The 25,708-nt window shown below is 48.5% G+C and overlaps 1 protein-coding gene across 5 annotated transcripts in view; it reads left to right on the top strand.

The window, feature by feature from the left end:
• LOC115087006 overlaps positions 1–25,708 on the top strand; it is a 326,242-nt gene that overhangs the window by 149,247 nt on the left and 151,287 nt on the right. For all 5 annotated transcript variants that reach the window (XM_029593593.1, XM_029593595.1, XM_029593598.1 and 2 more), the window contains one exon: positions 10,201–10,315. In XM_029593593.1, the coding sequence (XP_029449453.1) occupies positions 10,201–10,315 (115 nt within the window). The remainder of the gene's footprint in view (positions 1–10,200; positions 10,316–25,708) is intronic.

Here is a 25,708-nt window from a genome sequence, read left to right as displayed (position 1 = left end):
GAATCTCTTGTCCAGACTCTTAGAAGCAGTAGAACATTCTGACTGCTGGTCCTTTTAATGGATGCTCCAGCAGACACTCACTATTAAATAATTTAGTTTGTCTAAGTGAATACTTACATATTCTGTTCACATTAGCTCTTTATTTAAATCAATGAGCAAAATATTCTAAGGGTTGATTATATCTTTCAACTGCACTTAGATCTTCATTTACACCAACAATAGATAAGTAGTATATAAATGTTTTATGAGCAATAGTAGCCAAGATAATTTGGTCATTTCAAATTATGGGTCAGCCACAGGCCAGGAACTCAATTCTTTTTGCAAAATAAAACTCCATGAAACTCAACTCCTTATTTGGATCTAACTAGTAATTGTGTGTTCCCCATCAAAAGAAAAACATATTAAAAGTACATGTGAATATGAAACCTTCAATGGGAATTTTTGTAGGTGTTGTATTTGGTGGTTCGCAGGCTGCTCCTGCGAACTGCTGCATTCACCTCCCCCGGCTGGGCCAGTTCCGCTGCATCTTTTTTTTTTTTTTTTAATATTTATTTATATGTTTTAAAAAATATAACAAAGCAAAAATACTCTGCTATTAGAAACATAGGAGCAATTACAAAGCATCAAAAATAGAAATAATTATGAGAAACACACATACAATCTCCATATTTCCAAATTTAGGCATAAGGAGAGAGAAAGAAAATACAGGGAGTATTTAAGAGCTTAACATAAGTAAACAAGCTTAACATAAATCAGATAGCAAATTATATTTCCTAGCGTGAAGCAGATGGACTCTGGACCAATGGGTATAGTGTATGTTGCGTTCGTGCCTGTTCTTGCCCTCGCTCCACCCTCTCTACCTTTGTGGCGACTCCCTTCGGCTCTGATGGACAGATGCTGCCACGGCTTCTCCTCGCTGCTTCTCCCCGGAATCCCTGGGCTGGCTTGACGCTGCGGATCCGCCATGTTCCTGATGACGTAAGGGCGCGCGAGCTCCAGAGTTTGTACCGGCAAGGGCGCAAACCTCAGGGGCGTTCCCCCGTAGTGACATCATCCACTTCCAACTTAATAGGTCTTTGTTTGCTATTACAAATCGAGTTAAAAAGGGGAAATCTTTCTCTGCTGCTCTGCCTCCACAAACTTACCAAGGGGTACCCGCTCCTTGGGGGCCCCGCTCTCTCTTCTTGATTTCAGACTGCTAAGACGGGATCCGGTACTCGCTCCTCGAGGGCCTACGTCCCTGAATGCTCAGAAGATTCCTTAATTCTTGGAAGTGATCGCAGATGTGAACACTGTGAGTTCTATTACAGATAGGAATCGGTAATCGCTCCACGAGGTCCTATGTTCCTAATCTCTGAAGGCTCCCTTCTGTCTAAGACGTTATCGCAGGTACGGAGATCGTGAGTTGTTATTGCAGATAGCAACCGGTACTTGCTCCACGAGGGCCCATGTTCCTAGAACCCTTCACAGACTCTCTTCTATCTCAGAAGCCACCTCATACACAGATATTGTGAGTTCTTATTCCAGACTGCATATAGGAACCAGTACTCGCCTATGGCTCCTGTTCCTGAATATACTGAAGACTCTCTGTTGCACTGAAGCCATTACAAGGTATCTACTATTGTGAGTGTATCATCTACTACTGGTTATGTCTCCAGCATACCCTGTCTACTCACTATCTATAGTCTCTCTCTACAGCTCAGCAACTCAGAGATCACAGTTCCAGTATCTGAGGGACTTCAGCCCTGCCGGGCACATCAACTCACTACTGCTACCTCTGGTGGTTCTACTTCCTGTCTAATAAAGAACTATCTGTGTTTGTCTCCATACTCCAGCCTAGCCGGTGGTCCTTCTCAGGATATCCTCCTGGGGGCGCTGCCATTGGCCCAGGGATTCACCAGTTTCCATTCAGTGTTTATTCCTTACACTACCAGAGCAGTATCATACAGACTGCCACTCTGTGGGAGCCAACCCACAACAGATCATTAACTCCATCTACGGAGTACATCACTCTGCTGACTACTCCCCTCTGGGGAAGCAGATCCATATCAGACTGCTAACTCCGCCTTCCTGGCGGGGTGATCTACATCAGATTGCCAGCTCCTCCCCTCTGGGGGAGCTGATCAATAACAGATTACTAACTCCGTCGCCCTTGGCAGGATGAGCGCTAACAGTGTACTCATGATAGCAGTTGGTGATGGATCAGATTTCAATCTTAGTACATAAACCCCTGCAGGAAGTGCAGCTCTTCAGTATTTTCCATCTCTATAGCAGTTAGGGACTCTATGCACGCTAGCACAGCGTTAGAGTAATTTTACCAAAGAAAACCAAATTAAGAAGAAATCTTACCTCTACAGACGAGCCCCGCTGTCCTGCGGTGACACCCGTTGGGTCCCTCCCCCAGTTGAGATTTCCCGAGGTGATTACCGCGATCCCTTGGAGTTAAGCTTCGATCCGGCGGCCGACCCTCGGCGGGGACCTAGCCTCTGACATCGGGTGAGACTGAGAGGCAGTGGATGCAACCTTGAGCATGGCGGTGAAGGTATTTTCCCTCTCCCCCCACAGCCAGAGACCGCCCAGAACGAAACCGGGAAGCGCTGAGACAAGGTAAGGTAGAAATCTATTTAAAAGTCTCTGGTCTCCGAAGCTTGAGGAGATGCACAGGTAGCCAGCCAGGACCAGTGCCACTGGGTTGATCGGCCCTAGCAGGGCTAGACCCCAGTCAGATCCGAGGGTCCTCCCACACGGAGACCCTCCGAGGTGGTCGCCATATTGTCCACGTGGTCGCCGTCACCATTTTGGCTCTGTTTGCCGCCCATTCTGCCGTATCGATCCGTGCGCACAGAGACGAGCTGTGCGCACAAATACCTTGTGCGCACAAGCGAAGCGCATAGCCACATGCTTTCTGTGCCAGGTGCATAATTTTGACCTGTGCGCACAACAGCCCGCACATCTCTCTCCTTGCACGCGTCTACCAAACCCACGCGCGCAACTTCGACGCACACCGGAGCGCATAACTGTATTGGACGTGCACAAGCCATGGTACCACCTGAAAATAAACTCAAAGCTCAGGGCCTTTGCCCAGCATGCCACATTAGACCTGCACAGCATGAGGAGGCCACGGCCCTGTGTATACAGTGCAAAGAGGCCCTAGGGGACCCAACTCATGGCCCTCCCCTGCCGGAACCAGACTCCAGTCTCTCGAGCAGTACGCCGGACCTAGCATTACACAGCAGGGACACCCCCCCCTCAAACGGGGCTCCCCAGGGACACGGCGCCCCCTAGTCTAGACCCAGCTTCTATCTCCTGGGTGGAATTCTTCAAAGGTCTGCATACCTTCGTCCACATGCAACTGGGGCCTCCCATAATGCGGCCACAGGCTCCACCAGAGGACCTCAACATGCTGGGACCCTCTATGCCCAGGGAAGTGATCCCACCGCCCAGAAGCCCCACCTTTGGGATCATGGACATCTCAGATGAGGAGTCAGAACCCCTGGAGGAAGGGGAACTCCCTCTGGGGACAGAACCCCATCGAACCATGAGACGCTTCTTCACCAAGGATGAACTTCCAGACCTGGTCACACACAGCTTAAAAGAGCTTGCCATCCCGGGCACAAGTGCCTCGGGGGAACCTAAGACGAACCCACTATTAGAGGGACTCTGTCAGACCTCCCACCATTTCCCACTATTACAAGCCGTCCAGCAACTAATTGACCTGGAATGGGATGCCCCAGAAACTACATTCAAAGGGGGCCGGGCTCTGGCAGCCATGTACCCTCTGGACCCAGCCGCCAAAGATCTCCTGACATGTCCGAAAGTGGATGCCATGGTCTGCGTGGTCTCGAAGCGCACTACTATCCCAGTGGAGGGAGGAGCAGCACTCAAGGATGCTCAAGACAGACGTCTGGAATATATCCTCAAACAGTCCTTTGACGTCTCCGCTATGTCTTTACAGATCGCGGCCTGCTGTGCCGTGGTGACCCGCGCCTGTTTAGCACAGACCAGGAACAACACTCCTGGGGAGGCCCTGGAAGCAATTGTATCATTCCTCATGGACGCCGCTTCGGATCTTGTACGCACAGCAGCTAGAGGAGTCTCATCCGCCATGGCAGCCAGAAGACAAATCTGGCTCCGAAACTGGTCAGCCGACTCATCCTCCAAAACAAGACTCACAAAGATGCCTTTCAAGGGAACACTCCTGTTCGGAAGCGAACTATAGAAGCTAGCCAACAAATAGGGCGATTCCCCACTACCGTGGCTACCGGAGGACAGGAATAAGAGAAACCAGCGATCCTTCCCCCAGACCTTCAGGGTCAGAGGATCACAGCGCTTCAACCCATATAGAAGCTCATACCAAGCAGCCCGCCCCGCAGGCCGTAGCCAGTCCTTTCGTAAAAAGCACAATAAAAGGGGAGCCAGCTCGGGCCCAGGCCGCAACTGCACCCACAATGAAAATCAGTTGACCTATCCAAAGGAAGAAGCCATAGGGGGCAGACTTGCCCATTTCTACCAAAGATGGGTCGAGATAACTTCAGACAAGTGGGACCTATCCATCATTCGAGAGGGATGTTACCTGGATTTCCACCACCTCCCTCCGGACAAGTTTGTGGAATCTCCCTGCCACGACCTTTCCAAGAGAATGGCAGTGGAAGCTACACTGACCAGATTACTAGCCTTAGAGGCTATAACACCGATGTCTCCACAACAAATAAATACTGGCCATTATTCCATCTATTTTATTGTCCCCAAGAAAGAAGGAACGTTCAGACCTATCCTGGACCTCAAGGTGGTCAACCGTCACCTGAAGATTCCTCGCTTCCGCATGGAAACCCTACGCTCGGTAATTAGGGCGATACAACTGGGAGAGTTTCTTACCTCCCTGGATCTGTCAGAAGCCTACCTACACATTCTGATCCATCAAGAGCATCAGCGTTTTCTACGCTTCTTGATCCTGGACCGTCACTACCAGTTCCGGGCACTACCTTTCGGGTTAGCCACTGCACCCTGGACGTTCACCAAGATCATAGTGGTGGTGGCAGCAACACTGAGGAAGGAAGGAATCCGCGTACACCCTTATCTAGATGATTGGCTGATCAGAGTGAAATCCCCAGAGGAAAGCCACCAGGCAACCAACAGAGTCAAAACCCTACTGGAGAGCCTCGGGTGGGTGGTCAACACAAACAAGAGCTGCCTGCAGCCCTCCCAATCTCTAGAATACTTGGGAGTCCGGTTCGACACCAAACCAGACAAGGTCATCCTGATACCAACGAGGAGATCAAAACTGATGACCCAGTTACGAACCCTGTTGAGCTAACTTCGCCCCACAGCATGGGATTACCTACAAGTTCTCGGCCTCATGGCATCCACACTGGAAGTAGTCCCATGGGCACGAGCTCACATGAGACCCCTACACGCTCACTACTATCACGATGGAATCCACTGTCCCAGAACTACACCGTACGGCTTCAGCTCCCGGACAGAGTTCGATCCCAACTACGATGGTGGCTACAAGAAGCCCATCTGAGCCAGGGAACGAGACTATCCTCACCAACCTGGATCCTACTCACCACGGATGCCAGCCTATGAGGATGGGGAGCACACTGCCAGGAGCTAACCACCCAAGGGCAATGGAACGAACAAGAGTTGGGATGAAACATTAATCACCTAGAAGCCCAGGCAGTCAGACTAGCCTGCCTAAGATTCGGTCACATACTCCGAGACAAAGCGGTCAGAGTAATGTCGGACAATGCCACAATAGTGGCCTACATCAACCATCAGGGAGGAACCAGAAGCCAACAGGTGTCTCTGGAAATAGACCTCCTAATAATGCCCCTGATGATAAATCGTGGGCATTTGTATTGTATCGTGCACTCTAACGATTTTGGACGATTTTAAAATTATCTGACGATAATTTTAATCATTCAAAAACGATTCACATCCCTACTGGTCAGGCTTAGTGTAGGAGACAGACACACATTAGTTATTTTATTAGACAATATACTAAACCACCAGAGGTGGTAGTAGTGAGCTGGAAGCGCCCGGCTGGGCTGTAGTCCCTCAGGTATTGGAACAGCGATCCCAGGGTGGCTGAGCTGTAGAGAAACTAAGAAAGTGAGTAGGCAGTATATGCAGAGTTCAGGAACAAGTCCTTGATGGTAACACTCACACAATAGTCTCTTAAGGCAGCCCAGGAGTTGGTATGCATTAGGCCCTCAAGGAGCTAGTACCTGGACCCAGGGAAAGCTCTGAGAGATAGATGGAAACTCACTGATGTTGTAAGCAGCGATGACTTCTTAGCAGAAGTGGTATTCAGGAGCAAGTCCGGGACTTGGGCCCTCGAGTGAATACCGGTTCCGGACTACAACCTGAAAAGAAAAAGAGAGAGCAAGGCCCCCGAGGAGTGGGTACCTCTAGTGAAGTCCGAGGAAGCAGAGTAGCTAGGGTTGCGGAGAGCGAATCCCATCCACAGCGACCTGGAGGAAGCGAACCCCTTGCTAACTCGTCTTGTTAGGGAAAACTGAGACCTTAAATATCTGGAGCTGGTGACGTCATCTCAGGGGGACACCCCTGAGGTTCACGCCAATGCTGGTACATCAGTCGGGCCGCGCGTGCACGCGCCCTTAGGCATCTGGTCAACATGGTGGCTTGCAGCGTCGAGCCGGTCCGGGAACGCCGGAGGAGGACGGCCAGGAGATGCCGCAGCAGCTAGCCTTCCATCAACCCCAAAGGGAGTCGCCAACGAGGTAAGGTGGGCAGAGCAGAGACGTCGGACAGCAACGGACACAACACTTACAAACTTCCCTTTCCATAAAAAGAAGTAAAGAATTTATCTTTGTGTGCCACTAATAAATATTTTACATCAGCAGCCACTACTTTCACTGCAATATTTCACTATCATCTGTTTGGTGCTTCTTACTTATCTTTTTTCCTTATCATTCTATTTTCCCTGACTATTTTTTACCTCTTACATATTAACTTTTCTAAAAAAGTAAGCATGTATTTTTATAATTTTCTTCACCTTCCAAAGTTATTTTTGCTTGTCTCTTAAATGTAATACTCTACATTAGAGTAACTACATTATTCTCTTTCACCACTAAGAAAGAGGGTGAAGTATTAAACTGCAAATGTTTTCATAGATGGGGGCTTTACATGCTAAAATGTACAGAAATCCTAAAATTCCATGGGTTTTCATGCATTTTAGCATGCAAAGCCCTCTTAACTGTTGCGCTGGAGGTGGACCCTTGGCCTGGTGCAGGATTGGTATGCCCTCTGGTCGGACCCAGAGAGCGCCTGCCACCAGGAGGCGGAGCACACCAGGAGACAGAGGCTAACTGGAGCTTTGCCAGTAGCAATCTGGGGTTTCCGCAGGTTGAACCCTTGGGTACCCGGACCGCCTGGACTTAGGTGGGCCTCAGAGGGTCTCCTGGAGAGGTAGCAGAGAAGTGTGCCCACCACGAGCAAAAGTGCGCGGCTGGTGAAGAGAGAAGAGACTAGACCCTAACAAGGATCACCGGAGACCTCAGGAAGGCAACAAGAAATGAAAGTCCTCCGGGCGAGATAGGCAGCGCCGAGAGGTCTAGTCAGAGGTAGGCCACAGGCAGCATCCGAGCAGGCTGGTCTGGTGGTCACAGGAGGAGCGAACAGAGTATCCAAGTGGAGTGCAAGGGTCAAAGCCAGGGTATCAGTCTGAGGGTGGTCAGCCAAAGCAAGGGTCAGTTTCGAGATCAGTCCGAGCGTAGTCAAGGCAAGCAGAAGTCAATTCCAGGCAGCAGTCAGCAAGATCCAAAGGCAGACAGAGGTCAGTTCCAGGCAGCGGTCAAACGTGGTCAGGCAAGCAGAGATCAGTACTGTGAATCAGTCCAAGAAGGTACCAGGAGTTGAGGACGAGGAGCAGGAACCAGGACAGACACTGGAACACAGAGAGGACCACGGGAACACAGGAACAAGACAGGAACGCAGGAGAACTGGAACAAGACAGGAACACTGGAACAGAAACTGGATCAAAGAAGCAGGAATGAAGGACGGCAACTAGCTACACTGGAGGTGTCGACCCGATTGCCAAGGCGAGGTTCTGGGAACAGGGCCTCGCCTCATAGTCCTGCTATGTGACGTCATCGTAGGGCGTCCGGGCCGAGGTTCCCGCCCTCGGCTCTTTAAATGTAGAGATGTCGGCCACGTGCCTAGGGGCGGGGCCGAGGAGGCTGAAGACGCGGAGCCCCTATGGGAGCTCCGCTGAGAGGCCTGTGGCATGGAGGAAGCCGGAGAGGCCCAGTGAGAGCGTCGGGGACGTCGGGAGCTGGGAAGAGGAGCCAGAGCTTGTGGAGAGAAGCACGAGGTGAGCAGGCCCGGTCACGGCACCAACGCGGCCGGGATGCACAACATTAACTAAACAATTTACAGATTTTAGGTTGTGCTGTATTTGAATTTTTTTACAGAGTCCCGTATCTGCACACTTTTATTTAAATTAAAAAATAATGAGCTGCTGCCATGCAAGATCATGCAAAGCAGCTCATTAACTGAGAATTTTACAAAACTCAGCACATAAAAAATGATTTGCAGACTAGTTTTCACAAACATTGGCTACTACAATCCAATGAAATGTAGTTATTATTGTCAGGTCCCTGTAGCAAAATGTGATACAAAAGCTTTCTACAGATCTAATTTGCATCTGGAGAAAGCTTACAAGCAAACAAGGTCACTGTAGGCTAATACACTGGTCCCTTTGTCTGAACCTCAGCCATTCAGGTTTTCAGGATGTCCACAATGAATATGCGTATGATAAATTTTTATGCAATGATGACAGAAAGACTTCAAAGGGGCGTGGGATAAACACTGCGGATCCATAAAGTCAAGAGGCCGCCAATGAAGAGTGGGTGACTCGCCAGAATGATGGCTATTGACACAATACCCTTATTAAATAAACATACACATGCTTACTGTGACTCCTACATCGCTCTAAGCTTCAACAGCAAGAGGTAATGGAAAAAAAGGATTTGCACTCATAAAGAGGGGAGTAGCTGGCTTGTTACGGCGGTTACTACCCCAAACCAAATATGCCTGATACTTCACTTTCAATGCATATACAGCATAGCTCTCTGCTTCAATGACAGGGGAGAAGAATAACTGATACTTCACACATCCAGCAGAGCTCTCTGCTACAACAGCAAAGGAGAAGAAAAAGGGTTCGCACTCAAAACGCGGGGAGTAGCTGGCTTGTTACGGCAGTTACTACCCCAAACCAAATGTGCCTGATACTTCACTTTCCATGCATATCCAGCATGGTTCTCTGCTGCATCGGCATGGGAGAAAGACTGATACATCACGCATTTCCAGCATAGCTCTCTGCTTCAACGGCAGGGGGAAAAAAAAAAAAAAACAAAAACAAAAAACTGATGCTTCACGCATATCCTGCATAGCTTCAACGACGGGGGTGAAGAAAAAAAAGGATTCGCAATCACAAAGCGAGGAGTAGCTGGCTTGTTACGGCGGTTACTACCCCAACCAAATGTGCCTGATACTTCACTTTCAATGCATATCCAGCATGGCTCTCTGCTTCTACAGCAGGGGAGAAGAAAAAAAAAAAAACCAACAAGAGCTGTACAACATAGTCTAGGTAAAACAAATAAGCATGGGTGTAGCTTGCTTATCGCGGCGGTTACTGCCCCTACTACCCCTAACTAATCAAGCTAGATATTTCACTTGCATGCAGCTCCATCACTGCTCTCTACATTAATGGTGGGGGTGGAAGGGGAATAGAACAAGGAGCTAAGAGTAACAGATAAGAATGAGAGAAAAAATGTGTGAGGCTTGCTGGGCAGACTGGATGGGCCATTCGGTCTTCTTCTGCCGTCATTTCTATGTTTCTATGTTTCTATACAAAATTATTTCCTGAATATCTGCTTGGCTGGAGGTCCCCCAGGAGATGTTTTGGACCCACTACTCTTAATTAAGCTCTGTGGAACATTAGCCCGAAAAGGCAATAACAAGGTTATATTTACCATAGCAGTCACTGTGCACCCCTGTATTTTCAAAAGGCTGATGAAATAGTAACAGAAATCATTTCGGACACCAGCCATTAAGATTTTTCTCTATCTGAAATGAGTTTAAAATAATTAGAGAATAAATCTTTTTGTAATAATGTTTATGGATCTTAAAAATTTCACATAAGTCTTCCTCAATAATGTAAAGCATTCTTTTCAGGAAAGAAAATGGGAGAAAAAGCTTCAACAAGCATCTGGAGAAAGTTCTGCTGACAAACTTTGTGGTCAGGCTGAAGAGCAGATTAATCTTTACAAACAAAAGCTTCCAAAACCAGGTAAAGATTCTGGGGTCACTTTTCAAAAGGTTTTCATGCTTAAAACTGGCAAAAATGTATGTGAGTAGCATGTAGTCATGTTTCTGCTGTTTTTGAAACATCCCAAGAACAGATGTGCTTATGGTGTTGCACATAAAGTTTAACAGAAAGAAAATGGATTGTTTAGGGTTGTTCCAGGGAAGAATTCAGAAGTATGTATGCATACATTACTGACTTTGTCCATATGCTTTTACACCTGTCCATATGGCATAATTAAATTATGGCAGTGGAATTGCACTTGTCTTTTGTCTGCAGTTTTTGGGAGGTCTGGGTTAAGTGGTATGAAATCAGGGTGAAGTGCTGAAAAGTCTAGATAAACTTGTGGAGGTCTAGTGAACTGGTGATTGCAAGTAAGCACACAAATAAGTATTTTGAGAAGCAAAGTTTGTGCATTCTTGATAAAATGCATGCTTCCAGATATATATGTCTGGGTTATTATGCGCACATGTTCCGTCAATAAACAGGGCTGAATTAGCCATAACATGAGTGACATCATCCAGCAGCACCAAGTAGACCTCTCTCTCATAGCTAGTAGAGCTTTTGCTCTGCTGAACATGTGTGGGAATTCCTATTCGGGCATTGCCTTGTAAGCCTTCTCAGTCTTTTTTCATCCAAACAGTAGCACAGCTGTGCACCTCTTCTCTCTCTGATTTTATTTAAAACATTTCAAAACATTATCTTTAAAGTTTCCTTATTGCCTCAAAAGCTCCCAAACAACACTTTTCAGTGCTACCTTTTAAAAAAAAAATTTTTTTTGTCAGAAAGTCTACCAAGAAAAAAGCCACAATAAGAGGGTTTAAAGACATTATAACAATTGCAGAAAGATGTCCCCATGAATGCAACAATCCAGGTCCTGGAAAATGGAGGAAGTGCGTAAGTTTCATAGAAGCCACAGTAGATCCTCTTCCCAAAGTGCAGCCTCAACTACTTCACCAGGAGTAGAGTTGAGCACCATCTCCTCTAAAATATCTCCCCTATCAGTAGAACAGGCCAAATCCTCAGGGTTAAGTAAATATAGCCACCATGAATTGAAGAAAAGAGGGCGCCACTTCGTAAAACCACCGGAGCATTGGTTGCCAAAGAAGCACAGAGGCATGAGTGCACCAGCTTCATTGATCCAGAAGAGTACATCAGCACCTTTGCTGCACAAGGGTGCATCGGCAACAATAACGCATAAGAATACATTGGCACCAGACACACAAGGGTACATTGGCACTGTCAATGCACAAGACTTCATCTGCGCCATCCAAGCACAAGGATACATCAGCACTATCAAAGCACATCGAGCCTTAGAATATTGATCATCGATACCTATACCCATTAAACCATTGGAAGCATCATGCATCATGCTGCAAATCTTCCTACATAACTATATGCTGGCCAAGGCAAGCTCTTTACTTGAGCAAAAAGGGATTTCATGTTCAAAAAAGAGGTGGGCCAGGAGTAGGGCAGGGGCATCTCAGGGAGGGGCCAACACTTATGCACTTATGTTGCTATTTTAAAGTCTGCCAAAATTGTTGCAGTCTGGTACTGCAGGCGAAGTAGTGGACCCTTGGGCTGGCCTACCTCGAGTGATAGGGTAGGCCGGGAGGCAGAGCCAGAGGCTCGAGGTGTTCACCCGGGAACCAGGAACCCCCCAGGAGGAGCCTGTAGGGTTCTGGCTCCTTGGGACTTGGGCAATAAAGAGAGTCCAGTGACAGGGGTGAGAGCAAGGAAGTCCAAAGGTACTTGGTAGGCAGGAGACCGGATCCTGAGGCAGGTGGAGGAAAGCAACAGAGTCACTGTGGCCAGCGGGAAACAGGAGCAGGCGTAGCCTGAAACAAAGTCTGTAATGAGCAGGAGCTGGCGCACGCAGTAACCTGGAACGGGTTCCGTAGCAAGCAGGAACTGGAGCAAGCTGAAGGCTGAAGCAGGACCAGGGCCAAGCCAAGTTCAGTGGCAGGCAGCAGGCTGGGCAAACAGGAACAGGCCGAGATCAGGGCAGGCGGCAGGCAAGGCGTAGTCAGGAACAAACCAGGGTCAGAGGCAGGCAGCAAGCAAAGCGTAGTCAGGAACAAACCAGGGTCAGAGGCAGGCAGCAAGCAAAGCGTAGTCAAGGCAATCCAAGGTCAGCGACAGGAACTCTGTGAAGATGATGCGCAACTCAGAACTACAAGGCAGTAGTGAACCTCGTTGCAAGGCGATGAGACGGCGTCCGGGCACCGGTTAAATTGCCCTGGGTGCGTGACATCATCATTGCAGGCGGGGCTCGTCTTCCGGGTGCTGGACGCACAAAGTGAGCGCACTCGCGCGCGGCCACGGTGAAACTGGCAGGAAATGGCGGACGCCATGTGAAGCCATCGGCGTCTTGGGATCCTGGGGTCACGGAGTGCGGCGTCTCCAGCCGCGAAGGTAGGCACTGGTCAGGCACAAGGGAGAGGAAGCGGTGCAGACCGCAACAAAAATGATGTGCATCTTTTATTTGCATATATTTATTCCTGCTGAATATCAGGTGTAAGTGATTGTTAACAACTCATAAGTGAAAAAATGATTGGGTAATTAGGGACTTCAGGCTGACATGCAGACGGACTGGGAGAACTGGTAGACATAAGAACATGCCATACTGGGTCAGACCAAGGGTCTATCAAGCCCAGCATCCTGTTTCCAGGATGCTGGGCTGGATTTGCAGGTTCTTATGGCCTGGATTGGCAGTGGCCAATCCAGGCCATAAGAACCTGGCAAGTACCCAAAAGCTAAGTCTATTCCATGTTACTGCTGCTAGTAATAGCAATGGATATTTTCTAAGTCAACTTAATTAATAGTAGGTAATGGACTTCTCCTCCAGAAACTTATCCAATCCTTTTTTAAACACAGCTACACTAACTGCACTAACCATATCCTCTGGCAACAAATTCTAGAGTTTAATTGTGTGTTGAGTGAAAAAGAACTTTCTCCGATTAGTCTTAAATGTGCCACATGCTAACTTCATGGAGTGCCCCCTAGTCTTTCTATTATCCGAAAGAGTAAATAACCGATTCACATTTACCCATTCTAGACCTCTCATGATTTTAAACACCTCTATCATATCCCCTCTCAGCCATCTCTTCTCCAAGCTGAAAAATCCTAACCTCTTTAGTCTTTCCTCATAGAGGAGCTGTTCCATTCCCTTTATCATTTTGGTCACCCTTCTCTGTACCTTCTCCATCACAACTATATCTTTTTTGAGATGCGGCGACCAGAATTGTACACAGTATTCAAGGTGCGGTTTCACCATGGAGCAATACAGAGACATTATGACATTTTACGTTTTATTCACCATTCCCTTTCTAATAATTCCCAACATTCTGTTTGCTTTTTTGACTGCCGCAGTACACTGAACCGATGATTTCAATGTGTTATCCACTATGACGCCTAGATCTCTTTCTTGGGTGGTAGCTCCTAATATGGAACCTAACATTGTGTAACTATAGCATGGGTTATTTTTCCCTATATACTTCACTTTGCACTTATCCACATTAAATTTCATCTGCCATTTTTGTGTAACTATAGCATGGGTTATTTTTCCCTATATGTTTCACTTTGCACTTATCCACATTAAATTTCATCTGCCATTTTGATGCCCAATTTTCCAGTCTCACAAGGTCTTCCTGCAATTTATCACAATCTGCTTGTGATTTAACCAGAGGCAGCAACAGTGAAATGGAGAAGTCTGTACTGGACGAGACGGTGTCCCGGAATCCCAGGCGCCAATAGAACCAAAGTCAGATGGGGCTCCCAAGCAAGAACAGGCCAAAGCCTGAATAGGCCGAGTCCAGGATGTAAACTGAGGAGGCGTCGTAGAGCAAGCTGGAGTCAGGGCTGGCGACAATAAAGAAGCATTGGCAAGACAAGGTTGAGGTCTGGATGAGGAGAGAGTCGGTAATGTAGTCAGACAAGGCAGAAGTCCGGGCTTGGAGAGAGTCAATAGCTTAGTCAGGCAATGCAGAGGTCTGGGGTTGGAGAGAGTTAATGGCGTAGACAGGTAATCGGGATGTGACTCGTTTTTCAATGATTAAAATTATCGTCCGATAATTTTAATATCGTCTTAAATCGTTAAAGAACACAATACAATAGGAATTCTAACGATTTATCGTTAAAAATCGTTAAATCGGGTTAGTGCGCACTAACAGAAAATGATACAAATTGACACTTTTCAGGTCAGTTAAGGTCAGTTTAATAATGAATATGTATTCCTATTGGCTGGCTGCCCTCTTATTTATTGATGTTACCAAGGTTCCCACTGAGGTGATGGTTGGGGGGATGGGAAATGGAAACAGTTGGTAGCTTGACAAAAAAAATAATGTGATCAGTCAATGTGACTAGAACTTGTGCCCTATCCTTGATACTGGGAGTGTTGTGATCTTCCTGCACACAGTGCCCTATCCCTGATACTGGGAGTGTTGTGATCTTCCTGCACGCAGTGCCCTATCCCTAATACCGGGAGTGTTGTGATCTTCCTGCACACAGTGCCCTATCCCTGATACTGGGAGTGTTGTGATCTTCCTGCATGCAGTGCCCTATCCCTAATACCGGGAGTGTTGTGATTTTCCTGCACGCAGTGCCCTATCCCTGATACGGCACTGCATGCAGGAAGATCACAGCACTCCCGGTATCAGGGTTAGGGCACTGTGTGCAGGAAGATCACAACACTCCCAGTATCAGGGATATGGCACTGAGTGCAGGAAGATCACAACACTCCCTGTATCAGGGATATGGCACTGAGTGCAGGAAGATCACAACACTCCCGGTATCAGGGATAGGGCACTGTGTGCAGGAAGATCACAACACTCCCGGTATCAGGGATAGGGCACTGAGTGCAAGAAGATCACAACACTCCCTGTATCAGGGATATGGCACTGAGTGAGGGAAGATCACAACACTCCTGGTATTAGGGATAGGGCACTGCATGCAGGAAGATCACAACACCCCTGGTATCAGGGATAGGGCACTGTGTGCAGGAAGATCACAACACTCCCAGTATCAGGGATATGGCACTGAGTGCAGGAAGATCACAACACTCCCTGTATCAGGGATATGGCACTGAGTGCAGGAAGATCACAACACTCCCGGTATCAGGGATAGGGCACTGTGTGCAGGAAGATCACAACACTCCCGGTATCAGGGATAGGGCACTGAGTGCAAGAAGATCACAACACTCCCTGTATCAGGGATATGGCACTGAGTGAGGGAAGATCACAACACTCCCGGTATCAGGGATAGGGCACTGTGTGCAGGAAGATCACAACACCCCTGGTATCAGGGTTAGGGCACTGTGTGCAGGAAGATCACAACACCCCTGGTATCAGGGATAGGGCACTGTGTGCAGGAAGATCACAACACTCCCAGTATCAGGGATATGGCACTGAGTGCAGGAAGATCACAACACTCCCTGTATCAGGGATATGGCACTGAGTGAGGGAAGATCACAACACTCCCGGTATCAGGGATAGGGCACTGTGTGCAGGAAGATCACAACACCCCTGGTATCAGGGATAGGGCACTGCGTGCAGGAAGATCACAACACTCCTGGTATTAGGGATAGGGCACTGCATGCAGGAAGATCACAACACCCCTGGTATCAGGGATAGGGCACTGCGTGCAGGAAGATCACAACACTCCTGGTATTAGGGATAGGGCACTGCATGCAGGAAGATCACAACACCCCTGGTATCAGGGATAGGGCACTGCGTGCAGGAAGATCACAACACTCCTGGTATTAGGGATAGGGCACTGCATGCAGGAAGATCACAACACTCCCGGTATCAGGGATAGGGCACTGCGTGCAGGAAGATCACAACACTCCCTGATCTACTCCCGTGACCTGCCTACACACCGCCAGCATGTTCGCCAGGTGCTCCAAATACTCAGGGAGCACAGTTTATATGCTAAGCTTGAGAAGTGCAGTTTTGAGAAAACTTCCTTGCCTTTCCTGGGGTATATTGTTTCGGCTGACGGCTTCCAGATGGATCCGGACAAGGTCGCTGCAATCAGGAACTGGCCGCAGCCAAGGGGCCTCAAGGCGTTACAACGTTTCCTCGGCTTTGCTAACTTTTATCGGCATTTCATCCCCAGCTATTCTCGCATAGTGGCTCCCCTGACTGCACTCACCCGGAAGGGAGCCAATGCGGTGGATTGGCCTGCCCAAGCCTGCCAAGCCTTCAAAGATCTGAAAAGATCTTTCCTACAAGACACATGCCTTCACCATCCAGATCCCAGTCGGCCGTTCGTGGTTGAGGTTGATGCCTCGAATGTAGCGGTTGGAGCAGTGCTGAGCCAGCACTCCGACACTGGACAACTTCTCCCGTGTTCCTTTTACTCAAAGAGGTTCTCCCCGGCAGAGAGTAACTACGGGGTCGGCGACAAGGAACTGCTCACCGTGAAACTCGCCCTGGAAGAATGGAGGCAGTGGTTGGAAGAAGCCAACCATCCCTTCACCATTTACACGGATCATAAGAATCTCTCTTTCCTACACCAAGCCCAGCGTCTGAACCCGAGACAGGCCCGGTGGTCTTTGTTCTTTGACCGGTTTGACTTCGCTCTGCGATATCACCCTGGCTCAAAAAATGTGCGAGCAGATGCCCTGTCACGGTCCACCGAGGTTGAAGAAACCCCTGAGACGCCCCAGTACATTTTAGATCCCAGGAGGTTGTGTCTCGCCACCACCTCCGTGTCCTCCGAAGAAAAGACAGTAGTCCCACACCGCTCTCGAAGGGCCGTGCTGGCATGGGCCTACGAATCCCTCACCGGAGGGCATGCGGGCCGTACCGGGACGCTAGACCTCCTCAACTGGTACTATTGGTGGCCAACCGTAAGACAAGATGTTCGCCTCTTCGTCGACTCCTGCCCCACCTGCGCACTGCAGAAACCGCTTGGCGGGAAACGTAGAGGATTGTTACACCCTTTGCCTATCCTGGTGGAGCCCTGGACGCACATCTCCACTGACTTTGTGGTGGATCTCCCAGCATCAGACGGGAATACGGTCATCTGGGTTGTTGTGGACCGGTTCTCCAAAATGGCACATTTTTTTCCCCTGTCGAAATTGCCTTCGGCGCCCGACTTGGCTAATTTGTTTGTTCAACATGTGTTCTGACTTCATGGTCTTCCCCAGGACATCGTATCAGACCGAGGACCACAATTCACCACCTGCTACTGGAAGGCGTTATGTAAACGCTTCAAGGTCCAGTTGAGTCTCTCATCAGTCTTCCACCCTCAGAGTAATGGGCAGACCGAACGTACGAACCGGACTCTGAAGACCTTCCTGCGTTCCTTTGTAAACGAGAGACAAGACGATTGGGTCAGACTTCTCCCATGGGCGGAATTTTCATACCACAATCATACACACTCCGCTACAGGAAGTTCTCCCTTCTTAGCTGTCTATGGGAAGCAGCTTCGGCCGCCCTTGCCCTCGCCTGAACCCAGCGCACTGCCAGCAGTGCAACTCTCTGCCCGCCAGCTACTTGCCCTTTGGACATCTATCCAAAAGAAGATGCAAAGAGCTGCCCTCGCTGCCAAAAAATGGGCAGACAGCCACCATCAGCCAGCACCAGTCTATCTCCCAGGGGACCGTGTTTGGCTGAGTACAAAGAACCTACAACTTCGGAATTCTTCCCGCAGACTCGCCCCCAGATTCTGTGGACCATTCCGCATTGCCGAACGCATAGGAGCCATTTCCTATTGCTTGCACTTACCCTCCTCGATGCATGTGTTCAATGTCTTCCATGTGTCGCTTTTGAAGCCTCTCATCCTCTCCAGGTACCATCCCCGAGCTCCCGAATCTGCAGATCATTCCGTGCCAGGAGATACCACCTACCAAGTCCAGGAGGTTCTAGATGTCAGATTTCATCAACGCCGCTGGGAGTACCTCATCGCCTGGGAAGGTTGTGGATCCGAGGACAACACATGGGAGCCAGCCCGCAACATCCTTGATAAGGACTTACTGAAAGCCTTTCATCAAGACCATCCAGGTAAACCCGGGCCTGCTAAGAGGGGGCGTAAGAGGGGAGGTACTGTTGCGGTCCCAGTTGCGGTAGCTGCGACTAGGCCCTTACCTCCTTGGTCCCGGCCCATCTCCGAGGGTCTGCGTCCTGTTTCGCGGCATCCCCGCAGGGGGGATGCCGCCGAGAAGCCCTACCTGGACGCCTTCTCCCTAGGTGCGTGCGCAAGCCGTGCTTATAAAGGCCGTTTCCCGCCACTGAAGTCTCCACCCTATTCGTGACGTCAGATGCCGCGGCCTATGTAAGGCCGCCGCGGAACCCAGGACTTTGCCTTGCAACGGGGTTCCTTGTGGTTCTCTGTTGCGCCGTGCCTTGGAGTGTGCTATTGCGTTAGCAACTCCGTTCCTGCCTGACACTTGTTTCACTTCTTGCCCAAGTCTTGCTTCTGTCTGGCTTGCTTGCAGTAACCTGTTCTGCTTCAGTTCCAGCTTGGTTCCAGTAGCCAGTCCTGCTTCAGCTCCTGTCTGGTTCCAGTAGCCAACCCTGCTTCAGTTCCTGCTTGCTTCAGTCCTAGCCTGCTCCAGTTCCTGCCTGACTCCTGATCCCTGCCTGCCTGCTCCAGCTCCAGCTGCCGTGTTCTCCTAAGTCCCAGCGGCCGGGCTCCTCCCGGGGGAATACCGGCTTCCAGGGTGAATCACCTAAATCCCAGCGGCTGGGCTCCTACGGGCTCCTCCCAGGGGAGTACCTGCTTCCAGGATGAAGCTCATGTCCAGTTCCTGCCTGGTATCCGCCTCCCGACCTGTCACTCACTAGAGACTATAGTACACCTCTTCCCAGTCTCTCACAGGTCGGCCCAAGGGTCCACTAAACAGCTCACTCACAACACGATATTCAATTATTATTACCCATCGATGACACAATTGAAAGAACATTAAACATAGCTAACATGTATCTTGATATCATCAAACAGCTACTAAACCAAATGGAATTAGTTATTTATATAGAGAAAACAGAATTCCTACATTTAGAACGTAAAAATATAGAGATCATTCAAAGCCCAATCACACTCAAAAACAACCAAAAAATAGAATTAGCAGAGAAAGTACGGAACCTCGGACTGATAATTGATACAGAACTAAGCTTGAAACAACATATATCTTTAAAAGTAAAGGAAGGATACGCCAAACTCATGATTCTCAGAAGACTTAAACCACTACTAACAACTACTAACTTTCGATCAGTGTTATAAGCTTTAATTTTTGCAAGCACTGATTATTGTAACGCCCTACTACTAGGTTTACCATACACCACACTAAGACCACTCCAAATACTACAAAACACTGCTGCAAGAATTCTGACCGGTAAAAGTAAAAGAGACCACATCACTGAAACCCTAGCTGAATTACACTGGTTGCCCATTGAGCAAAGAATTGTTGTGTTCGTGCCTTTCTTCGCCCTCGCTCCACCCTCTCTACCTTTGTGGCGACTCCCTTCGGGTCTGATGGACAGATGCTGCCGCGGCTTCTCCTCGCCGCTTCTCCCTGGAATCCCCGGGCTGGCCTGACGCTGTGGATCCACCATGTTCCTGATGACGTAAGGGCGCGCGCACGCACTCCAGAGTTTATACCGGCAAGAGTGCGAACCTCGGGGGCGTCCCCCCGGAGTGACGTCATCACTACAATGTTTTACTTCTTGTTAAACTTTTTATCTTTCCTCTAGCTTCCAACTTAAAAGGTCTTTGTTTGCTACTACAAATCGAGTTAGCAAGGGGAAATCTTTCTCTGCTGCTCTGCCTCCACAAACTTACCAAGGGGTACCCGCTCCTCGGGAGCCCCGCTCTCTCTTCTTGATTTCAGATGTTCCTAATCTCTGAAGACTCCCTTCTGTCTAAGACGTTATCGCAGGTACGGAGATCGTGAGTTGTCATTGCAGATTGCAGATAGGAACCGGTACTTGCTCCATGAGGGCCCATGTTCCTAGAACCCTTCACAGACTCTCTTCTATCTCAGAAGCTATCGCATACCTATATCTTGTGAAGTACTATGTCAGATTGCAGATAGGAACCGGTACTCACTCCACGAGGGTCTATGTTCCTAAAACCTTCCAAAGAATCTCTTCTATTACAGAAGCCACCTCATACACAGATATTGTGAGTTTTTATTCCAGACTGCATATAGGAACCAGTACTCGCCTACGGCTCCTGTTCCTGAAATATACTGAAGACTCTCTGTTGTACTGAAGCCATCTACTACTGGTTATGTCTCCAGCATACCCTGTCTACTCACTATCTATAGTCTCTCTCTACAGCTCAGCAACCCAGAGATCACAGTTCCAGTATCTGAGGGACTTCAGCCCTGCCGGGCACATCAACTCACTACTGCCACCTCTGGTGGTTCTACTTCCTGTCTAATAAAGAATTAACTGTGTTTGTCTCCATATTCCAGCCTAGCCGGTGGTCCCTCTCAGGATATCCTCCTGGGGGCACTGTCATCTGCCATCAGCCCAAGGATTCACCAATTTCCATTCAGTGTTTATTCCTTACACTACTAGAGCAGTATCATACAGACTGCCACTCTGTGGGAGCCAACCCACAACAGATCATTAACTCCATCTACGGAGTACATCACTCTGCTGACTACTCCCCTCTGGGGAAGCAGATCCATATCAGACTGCTAACTCCGCCTTCCTGGCGGGGTGATCTACATCAGATTGCCAGCTCCTCCCCTCTGGGGGAGCTGATCAATAACAGATTACTAACTCCGCCCCCCTTGGCGGGGTGAGCGCTAACAAGAATACAGTACAAAACACTATGCACCATACATAAATTAATACATAACGAAAAAGCAGAATGGCTAAACACAGCCCTTCGTGTACACGTCCCTCACAGAAACCTGAGATCAGCCAACAAAGCACTCCTAACTATTCCTTCAGTCAAAACAGCCAGACTAACCCAAGTAAGAGAAAGGGCACTATCCTTAGCAGGACCTATACTATGGAACACCATGCCTTTAGAGATAAGATTACAAAGAGACATCAAAACCTTTAGAAAAAGTTTAAAAACATGGCTCTTTAAACAAGCTTATCACAAAGAGAATGGAGAATAGAACACAGGGAAGTGTAGGGTGCAGACAGTAGAACATCCACACACCTCACCGTATTCAGTATATGTATATTTTATTTTTATTTTTATTTTTCATTCACCACTAAAGGATAATTTACAATTATAAAGCTATTCTTGTATTAAAAACTGATACAGATAGAATTGGACATGATTTATCACATTTACCAAATAATATTTATTATAAAACTATGTTAGCGAACCATTATGGCACCTGTTTAATTGATATAATTTAAGACATTTAGCAACATTTTGTGCCTTACTGTAAACCGTTGTGACGGAATCGATCTTAACGACAGTATAGAAAAGATTTTAAATTAAATAAATAAATAAAACCACCTGCTGTGATGTCAGGCTGCCTCATCATTGCCAATAGTACCCCAATTATTGTGCCTGCGCACGGGTTATCTGCTATTGACCTGGTGTACTATGAGTCAGCCTGTAGCTTGTTAATCACCCACATGTGAGGACTACCATCCTGCTTGTCCTGGGAGAAAGCAGAGTTGCTTACCTGTAACAGGTGTTCTCCCAGGACAGCAGGATGGTAGTCCTCACGGAACCCACCCGCCACCCCGCAGAGTTGGGTACGCATACGTTTTATTTTATTTTTTGCTCACACTTTTTGCTACAAACGAGACTGAAGGGAGACTCGTATAGACACAGGGATAATGGCATGCTGGGCATGCTAAGTGCACTCAGTGTGCCAGTGTCAGTCAAAGCTTTCTAGAAACTTTGACAGAAAAGTTTTCCGTGATAGTGCTCCGTCCAGTGGCGTCACCTACATGTGAGAACTAACATCCTTCTGTCCTGGGAGAACGCCTATTACAGGTAAGAAACTCTGCTTTTCTTAACATGGGGTTGTGATTCTTTCTTCTTCCTGGGCCTCTATTTCCATGGAGTTGTGAAGTGTTTGCATCAGGTCTTTTTTCTACAGGGCTGAATGTAGCTCTGGCTTTCTCTCCTGCAGGAACTCATCCTCGGGAACTCCTTCTAGGAATCCAGAGCAGAAGAGAGAAGTATTGGGAGGGGAGGAAGTCCTGTTTTTGGTTCTGTCACTTTGAAACTGTACGAGGTGAATCTTAAGACCCACACGAAGGAGCACATGTTCATATGTTTTCTCGTGCGCGCACATGGACGCGGTGATTTTATAACAAATGCACGTATATGCGCATATATGCACACGTGTTATAAAATTGATTATATGCACATACATTTACGCATGATTTTATATTGATGCGTGCATGTGCGCTCAAATGCCGCCTTGCGCGTGTAAGTGGGGGGAATTTTAGTAGCTACAAGCACTGACGTAATAGCTCTTTTTCCTAATTTGCTCCCAGTTCAGCCAAGTAAAGGAGAGAACTTCTTAATCCACCTAGCTAACTTGCCTCCTTTTTACCCTACTACCCCCAACCTTTAAAACCACACTTACTAGCCTATTTATTTTGTTACATGACTTACATGCCATCTAGAGCGGAAGTAAAGTTATGGGGTAGGGGACCCGGCCCACACTTGTGTGTGCATAACTACTTATGAGCAGACTTCATAGTGCAGTCCCAGCCCACCCATGTTCCGCTGATGCCTTGCCCAGACCATGCCCACTCCCCGTCCCTTTTTGTGAAAAAAACGTATGCATGTACAGGGAGATACGCGTGTGCTCACACGGTTTTTAAAATCCGTGTGGCATGCGCCAGGCCACATCACACACATATCTCTCAGCTTTGGTGCGCATAGGGCTTTTAAAATCGATAAGAATTGTTTTAAGGATAAGTGGCAGGGAGGGAGAATTGGAAGAGAGCAAAAGGATGTTTCAGCTATGGTTCAGTTTTTCCTAAGGATGCTGAATGTAGTGGAAAAAAAAGGAAAGAAGTTTATTAACTCTGAAGAACACCATATGATGATGAATTTAAGTGAACCTTCCAAAGTGTTTCCTTGGCATAGATCAGTTAAGGATTTGATCTCTGTGTAATTGATACCCCAGAGATAAATTTTAAAGGTGGTAAGACTATGGTGAAGCTGTATCACCTCTTGGTTCAGGAAAGGCAAAGCTGAAAATTTGTAAGGTAGACACATTCATTTATGATCCCAGGAGGAGGACTACTATCCCTTTGGAAGGGGGCTGTGTCCTCAAAGATGCTCATGATAGGAATATAGAGGTTTTGATTAAGCAACCATCTGAGGCTGATGGTTTGGTACTACAGGCTGATGCATGCAACAGTATTGTTGCTAGGGCAGAACTGCGTTTGTTTCAACACAATCAAGAAAGTTCTTTGGAATGTGAAAGGATGCTATTTGTCATTAATCTGCTAGGAGTTAGCAATCTGATGTGAATCTGCTAGGAGTTAGCAATCTGTCATTAATCTGTTAACAAAGCTCTGACCTGAAAGCTGGGAGTTAGCAATCTGTCATTAAAGCTCTGTTGATAAAGCTGTTGTTATTTAGAATAGTTGTGGGTGGATCCTTGGACCAGTGGCAGGTGGCCATGCCCTCGGGGGAAATCCCGAGAGGGGCCACTGGTCAGGCTTAGTGTAGGAGACAGACACACACTAGTTCTTATATTAGACAATATAGTAAACCACTAGAGGTGGCAGTAGTGAGCTGGAAGTGCCCGGCTGGGCTCTAGTCCCTCAGGTACTGGAACAGTGATCCCAGTGTGGCTGAGCTGTAGAGAAACTCAGAAAGTGAGTAGACAGTATATGCAAAGTTCTGGAACAAGTCCTAAATGGTAACACTCACACAATAGTCTCTTGAAGCAGCCCAGGAGATGGTATGGATTAGGCCCTCGAGGAGCGAGTACTTGATCCCAGGGAAAGCTCTGAGAGATAGACGGAAACTCACTGATGTAAGCAGCGATGACTTCTTAGCAGAAGTGGTATTCAGGAGCAAGTCCAGGACTTGGGCCCTCGAGGAGCGAGTACCGGTTCCGGACTGCGACCTGAAAAGAGGAAGAGAGAGCGAGGCCCCCGAGGAGTGGGTACCTCTAGTGAAGTCCGAGGAGGCAGAGTAGCTAGGGTTGCGGAGAGCGAATCCCATCTGCAGCGACCAGAAGGAAGCTAGGTAAATCAATTCCCTTGCTAACTCGTCTTGTTAGCGAAAACTGAGACCTTAAATATCTGGAGCTGGTGATGTCATCTCAGGGGGACGCCCCTGAGGTTCGCGCCAACGCTGGTACATCAGTTGGGCCGTGAGCGCGTGCCCTTAGGCATCTGGTCAACATGGCGGCTTGCAGCGTCGAGCTGGTCTGGGAACGCCGGAGGAGGACGGCATGGAGACGCCGCAGCAGCTAACCTTCCATCAACCCCGAAGGGAGTCGCCAGCGAGGTAAGGTGGACAGAGCAGGGACGTTGGACAGCGACGCACACAACAGTACCCCCCTTCAAAGGACGATGTCCTCTTCGGGTACCAGGTTAAGTCTGAAGGATGTGCGAGATGGAATCGACGAAGCATCACTTATCCACGATAATGGTCTGAGGCTCCCAAGTGTATACTTCGGGGCTGAACCCTTCCCATCTTAGAAAGTATTCAAAAAATCTTGCCTCTATACGAACATCCATGTTACGGTCCCAGGCCACGCCCCGGGACCTACACTTACCACGCAGCCGGTCCGGCCGCAGGAACGCCTTCCTTTTGGCCTCCCAGCCCGGAGATGCGACCCTCCATGGCATTCTCCCTGCAAGGGAGATGCCAACACCGATCCGCGGCTGGCCCTGCCCCCCAGGCACGCGCGTGCCGGGGCTCCAGACTTAAAGGGGCCAGCGCGGGAAAACCTGGGAACAGCCTCCTGATGACGTCAGATGCTGCCGGGCCATTTAAACCTGGCAGCTGCAGCTGTACCTCGCCTTGCAACGAGGTTCCCTCAGGTCCCTTGAGTCTCCAGTTGCTGTGTCTGGATGTTGGATCTTCTCTGCTGACTTCTGGCTTATGACCCGGCATCGTCTCCTGACTCGTCTTCAGCTTCCGCCCCTGGCTTTGGTTTGGATCTCTGACTTCTGGCTTCTGACCCGGCTCCGCTCCTGGACTCCGACTTTGGCTTCTTCCACCACCACAGGTATCCGGTACTTGGAGGCCCAGAGGATTCTCCTAAGTCCCAGCGGCTCGGGCTCACATGGGCTTCTCCCGGGGAAGCCACGGGTTTCCAAGTGTGAAGACTCTCCAGCCTCCTGTGCCCAGCCGTCCTCTTCTTCCATCACTTTTGGACTTTTGCAGAGTGGCAATCTGGTCTTTCTTGCATACTTCTTTGAAGCACTATCATCTCCGTCTTTGATCCAGGAAAAAGCTTCCTTTGGT

Source organism: Rhinatrema bivittatum, chromosome 3 (assembly GCF_901001135.1).
Source record: "Rhinatrema bivittatum chromosome 3, aRhiBiv1.1, whole genome shotgun sequence".
NCBI classification, from domain to species: domain Eukaryota; kingdom Metazoa; phylum Chordata; class Amphibia; order Gymnophiona; family Rhinatrematidae; genus Rhinatrema; species Rhinatrema bivittatum.
The sequence above is the reverse complement of the archived record's forward strand: the minus strand, read 5'-3'. Positions and strand labels throughout refer to the sequence as shown.